At 40.3% G+C, this 6,051-nt stretch overlaps 1 protein-coding gene across 1 annotated transcript; it reads right to left on the reverse strand.

The window, feature by feature from the left end:
- Nucleotides 1–3,412: 3,412 nt before the first annotated feature.
- LOC103511931 (casein kinase I-like) lies at nucleotides 3,413–5,735 on the reverse strand. The gene is made up of 3 exons (XM_026825550.1): nucleotides 5,505–5,735; nucleotides 4,370–4,781; nucleotides 3,413–3,804 (listed from the first exon to the last, which is right to left on the reverse strand). Exons 1-3 carry the CDS (start codon nucleotides 5,622–5,624, stop codon nucleotides 3,434–3,436), a joined length of 903 nt encoding a protein of 300 aa, XP_026681351.1. The 5' UTR covers nucleotides 5,625–5,735; the 3' UTR covers nucleotides 3,413–3,433.
- Between the last annotated feature and the right edge of the window lie 316 nt (nucleotides 5,736–6,051).

Genomic DNA, 6,051 nt, shown 5'->3' on the forward strand with positions numbered 1-6,051 from the left:
TCCCAGACATTTAATACCTACGAAACAAATTTACGATAAGCAATCCAAACAAGAACAACCCAAATAATTATCTAAAACCTATTCTACACGTAGGTGACGTAGGTACTACATTAAATTTTATACCTACCAGAGTACATACGTACCTCAGAGAAAACATTTGAATAGCAAAGAATGACCTATAATTAAAAATTTGCTGGGATTAATTTCTTTGCCTTGTATCTTGTATGTGATGTTTTACCTTGTATTTTATATTGCTCAAAAACATCTGACGTGGAAAAATAAATAACGAGAAAAATTGTGGGATATTCAACGAGGAAAGAATTTTTTTCGAATTCTTAGCTCTTGTACAAGGACCATCTTCAAGATTGTGATTGAAAATGTCAGCTAAAACAAGAAATAAGAAGAAAAATAAGTTGAATAGTGCCTCGTCTTTTAATTTCAAGGGTTATGCCGTCGATAAACCCGATGGCAGTCCGACTCCGTAAAAAGTTGTCTCTGTTTGAATCCTATACACACCAAAAAGATACACTGTTTTAAAAGTCTCGACAACAAAAAATCTGCAAGACCAGCACTTGGTCCGAAGCGTTCTTCCTGGGTGAGGAAAAGGTCACTATGAAACATTAATAAAATTGCAATTGTCTATATTTTTGAGATATGCTTGATCTGCGTTTCTGAGGACCTTCATCTCATGGAAATTTTAAAAATTAGTAGACACTTCTTGCAAACTGCAAACTTTTAAAAATTGCAAATGGCAACCAATATAAAGTAAGAATATAAATAATGAAAAAAAAGTTTGCGAAAGGGTTACATACAATATTCATTTAATCAAGATGTCTTTTTGATGTCTATGTAACCGTTCATTATTTGCACCTCTTCGTAAGCAAAACAATTCATATTCTGATTAAATTACCAATACACAATGCTGATGATACGACATACTGGGTGAGCCGTGAAGTTTTCCTTTCGAGACTTTTCAAAGTGGCCGGTATAATCAAACATTCAGGCTTTTGATTTATATTTATTCGAGGGAAACATTCAGACTTAAAAAAAGAAATAGTAGATAATGAAAAAAAGCCGAAAGGACGAACCTGTTAGAAGCTAACATGGGTATAAAAAATATGAATATTAAGAATAATCAAAATGTAGTAGCTGGCCAGATTTTCTGCAATATTGGCCAATATCTTTTAGGTTTTCTTGCCTTTTAGACCTTCACAAAAAATTCTGGAACTAACTTTGGAGTTTCATAAAAGTGAGTGTTACCAACATTTCTCTAACTTGAGTGAAGAATTTAGACGTGTAGGTAATGGAATATTCGAAACGAAGGACAAATAGCCGGTCCGGAGCAGCGGTTGAAGAAAGGAAAGAAAGAAGAAGAGGAAGACGAAGACGAAAAAGAAACTTACCAAATGAAGGGAAAAACGTACAAAGTTCCGGGAAAAACGTATACAGTTCCGAGAAAAACTTATAAAGTTCCGGGGAAAAATGAAAAATGTTCCGGGAAAAACGTATACAGTTCCGAGAAAAACTTATAAAGTTCCGGGGAAAAATGTACAAAGTTCCGAGAAAAATTTTCAAATTTCCGAGAAAAACGTATAGGGAAATCCCAGAAAAAACTACAAAAGTTCTAAGAAAAACATATGTATAAAGCTCCGAGAAAACCTAGAAAGCATAATTCTGGTACATCCTGTCTAGCAATGGGGTAAATCGTGTGGATTTAATCAGCATATTATAGCGATGCAATATTCAGATTCCCTCTGAAATGAGGTTGTTGTCCTGTAGGGTGCACTTTTTTTATGGGAGGATATTCAGGGCCGATGTTTTGAAGTTCAAGTCAATCTGGTAAATGTTTGGGTTGGGAGACTGAAGTAGAGCAGCGCGGGGGATAGACAAATGAACCCCTAACCAGACTAGCCAACTCGAATATTAAAAGGGTTTGGCTTTGGGTACCTAACCCTGGTGTTTATGAGCACCACTTGTAATACAGTAATACACCACTTTTTTTTTAATTAAGCAAGGTCTATAGTAATAACTAAGCATTGTACAATATTAAACCCATAAAATAAACGAGACCTTGTTTAGACTGCTGGGGTAAAGGGACTTTAGTCTCATTCGAGCAGGATAAACAAGGTATATTCTATTCAAATCTATTCTACAGGTTAAGACAAAAGAAAGGGTTTACATGGCTTAAAAAGAACAAGTCCAAGTCTTTACGATGCGATATTTGATCCTACATCTAATTAATAAAACCTGAATGAAAAGTTCTGGACGAGCCAGCAAAACAGGCTAAACCTGGCTGGAGACCATCAAGGTTTGGTAGAGGGAACTGGTAATAAAACCTGAATGAAAAGTTCTGGACGAGCCAGCAAAACAGGCTAAACCTGGTTGGAGACCATCAAGGTTTGGTAGAGGGAACTGTATTATTATGTTAAGGCGGTCTCTTCCTGGTATTACCTTGTGTGCCGCGTCCATTTTAGTTTATGACTATTGCACAACGGATTATCGTTAAAGGACGGAAACACAATTTCCCACGAAATCCGAATTTTTAGCACTCAAGTGTAAACGCCACTTATCGACCGCCACTTTACACTAGAAACAACCCTGACCATTATCTTAAGGCGGTCTCTTCCTGATACCTTGAGTGCCGCGTTCATTTTAGTTTATGACTATTGCACAACGGAGGTCTTATCGTTAAAGGACGGAAACACACAATTTCCTACGAAATCCGAATTTTTAGCACTCAAGTGTAAACGCCACTTATCGACCGCCACTTCACACTAGAAACAACCCTGACTTTGAAGACGAGAACTATTTAGGTTCTTTATTTTCAGTGTGATTGAGTCATACAGTTTTATGGTGGGGGCAATAATATTTAATATGAAAATAAATGAGGGGGAATTGCTTTAAACATAGAATAAAGCTTAAAGCTCTTTAAACAAAGTTGTTTTAAATAATATTCCTATTATGTTGATATGTTCTGATTGTAAATTCAACAGATGTTGGGATGTTGAAATCCCACTGTGGGAAGTTTCTTTGGAAGCTATATTTTTATGGATTTGTTTAATTTTGCGGTTTAAAAACGGATAATGTTCGTTCTCAAAACGACTGGCTTTCTCTCGTCCTGTCTTCCTTCTCTCTTCGATTTCGGGACGATAAAACATTGGCAGTTGCAGTTCCCTCCAAACCTCTTTAAAGACGCTTTACTACTTTAAAGAGAAAAAGAACAACGCCAAACATTTCTTCACTCTCCCTTGCGTTTATTTCCGCTCGAGCAACGGGAACGACTGGCTTTCTCTCATCCTGTCTTCCTTCTCTCTTCGATTTCGGGACGATAAAACATTGGCAGTTGCAGTTCCCTCCAAACCTCTTCGAAGACGCTTTACTACTTTAAAGAGAAAAAGAACAACGCCAAACATTTCTTCACTCTCCCTTGCGTTTATTTCCGCTCAAGCAACGTCCAGTCATACCTCAGATCAAACTCACAGCGCTCCTTATTCTCCAGCAGATTTCGAAACGAATCGCGAAGTTTCCCATAGTTCGGCTCCTCACTGAACGCCAGTCCCCGGCAGTATCGGAGAAACTCGGCAAACTCCGGAGGAGTTCCTTCGCAGATGGCTTCGGGTGTCATCGTCAGTTTCATTTCCGTGACGCGCTGCATTCGGGTCTCTTCGTTGTCCGACTTGATGGACTGCCATGGGAGCTTTCCGCGGAGGAAGTAAACCAGTGTGTAGCATAACGCTTCCAGATCGTCGCGAGGGGACTGATCCAGCCACTGGTGGGCGTTCACAGACGCGTAGCGGGCGGTGCCTGTGGGTCATGGGGTGAGCTGAGTGACATGTAATGGGTGGGGGATGTGGATGTTTAGAAATTAAAGTCGTCGCGAGGGGACTGGTCCAGCCACTGGTGGGCGTTGACAGACGCGTAGCGGGCGGTGCCTGTGGGTCATGGGGTGAGCTGAGTGACATGTAATGGGTGGGGGATGTGGATGTTTAGAAATTAAACCTCACATCGTGGAGCGGTAAAAGTAAGCCTTTGCTATTTGACAAATGGAGTGTGTCAGAAAGCATCCGAGTAATTGTATGTTTTAATCCACTTGGACCATGATAGATAGGTGGGTGATCTGGGTGATAACAAAGGACTTTCACTCTCTCCAGCAAAAACCCGCTCACCTGTCAACCCGCGCGTCCTAATTCGCGGCGGACAGTTCGGACAAAAGTCCACGGCCAGTCCAAAGTCCACCAGGTACACCGCGGAGTGTGTCAGAAAGCATCCGAGTAATTGTATGTTTTAATCCACTTGGACCATGATAGATAGGTGGGTGATCTAGGTGATAACAAAGGACTTTCACTCTCTCCAGAAAAAACACGCTCACCTGTCAACCCGCGCGTCCTAATTCGCGGCGGACAGTTCGGACAAAAGTCCACGGCCAGTCCAAAGTCCACCAGGTACACCGTGTTGAAATTCTCCCTCACGCCCATCAGGAAGTTGTCCGGTTTAATGTCGCGATGGACGATTTTCTTCCTATGAACGTGCTCCAGGCGACTGATCATCTGGTCTGCCAACATAAGGACGGTCTTGAGCGAGAATCGTTTGGAGCAATACTGGAAAAGGTCTTCTAGTGACGGACCCAGGAGCTCCATGACGAGGATGTTGTAGTCGCCGGATGTGCCGTAGCCCATTACGTGAGGGACGCCCGGGGCACCGTGTAGCTTCTCGTAGAAGTTGCGCTCCCAAAAGAGACGCTGGACGGGGTTCCGGACGGGTTCCACCTTCATGGCAACTTCCTGCGGGGCATTTTCTTTTAGCTTACAGTATTATATCCAAGTGTTGCATAGACATCTGGTCCTAAGCTGACAGTCTAATAAGGTATAAGGTACTACTTACGTGACACAAAGGAATTATGGTAACTGTATTAACATAATCGTCACTTTAATCTGCATACGTTTTTCATTGCGTGGGATAGACATAGAGAATCTATTCTCATCTTAGGAGGATGCCTGTTTTACCTGCCTTGGTAGTGTTAATGGTGAAAAAGGTCGCCTTGTTATCTGCAAGGCGTGGATTCAATCCCGACCGAGGTATGGAATTTTATGCTCAACATTGTTTGAAAATTTGACCACAATAGTAGCTTACTGCTGTAGTAAAGGGTCTCTTTAGACCAGTTCTAAACACTAAACTGATAAGCGCTGTTATCATTTTACTTAGTAACAGTAGACGACTAAAATAGCAACGGGACACACTAAACCAGGTTCAGCTACCTTGAATCTGGGGATTGTGGGGGCGTTGTTAAGTATTCAACTATTCACACATCACATCAGTTCGACATACTTTTGACCTTGACAGTACAGACCAATCACTGTATTGGCAATTTTCTTTTCAGATTTCGCGTTTTCCCGTTTAAATCAACTGAGATAACCATTTGGAGGTACCTATTCTCTTAAGTATCTAATCGAATGGATCTCTAACCGAACCGTATAGCTAACCGAATCTTCTCTCAGAAACCTTACCTCCTGGTTCGTCTTGTCCCGGCCAATATAAACGTCACCAAACGATCCTTTGCCAACTCGACGAACCAACTCATAGCGATCAGCCGAAAAATGATTGCCCATACTACCGAACTGTCGCATAACACAAATTGGGCTGATCTGCCGATCTTGGGGTTATTTAAAATTTGGAGATTTGGACATTACTCAAAAATTTCGATACCTGTCATATTGAAAAAGATGACTGAAACACGATTTTTTATTTCATAATGAAATCCCAGATTTAGAGAGTGGAGACAAGTTTTCAGCCATGCCAGACACTTCTATTTTTTTATATTTATTAGAAATAAAAATAAAAATAGAAGTGTCACCCAATTTTATTTATTTATTTTTACTTTTTTTTCAAAAGGGGATAAAAGGTACAGATAGTGAACTATCTACGAGCCTGTACGTTGAAAAAGATGACTGAAACACGATTTTTTATTTAGATTTAGAGAGTGGGGACAAGTTTTCAGCCATGCTAGACACTTTTATTTTAATTTTTATTTATATTTATTAGAAATAAAAATAA

The sequence above is a fragment of the Diaphorina citri genome, unplaced genomic scaffold (assembly GCF_000475195.1).
Source record: "Diaphorina citri unplaced genomic scaffold, Diaci psyllid genome assembly version 1.1 scaffold771, whole genome shotgun sequence".
Taxonomy (NCBI): Eukaryota; Metazoa; Arthropoda; class Insecta; order Hemiptera; family Psyllidae; genus Diaphorina; species Diaphorina citri.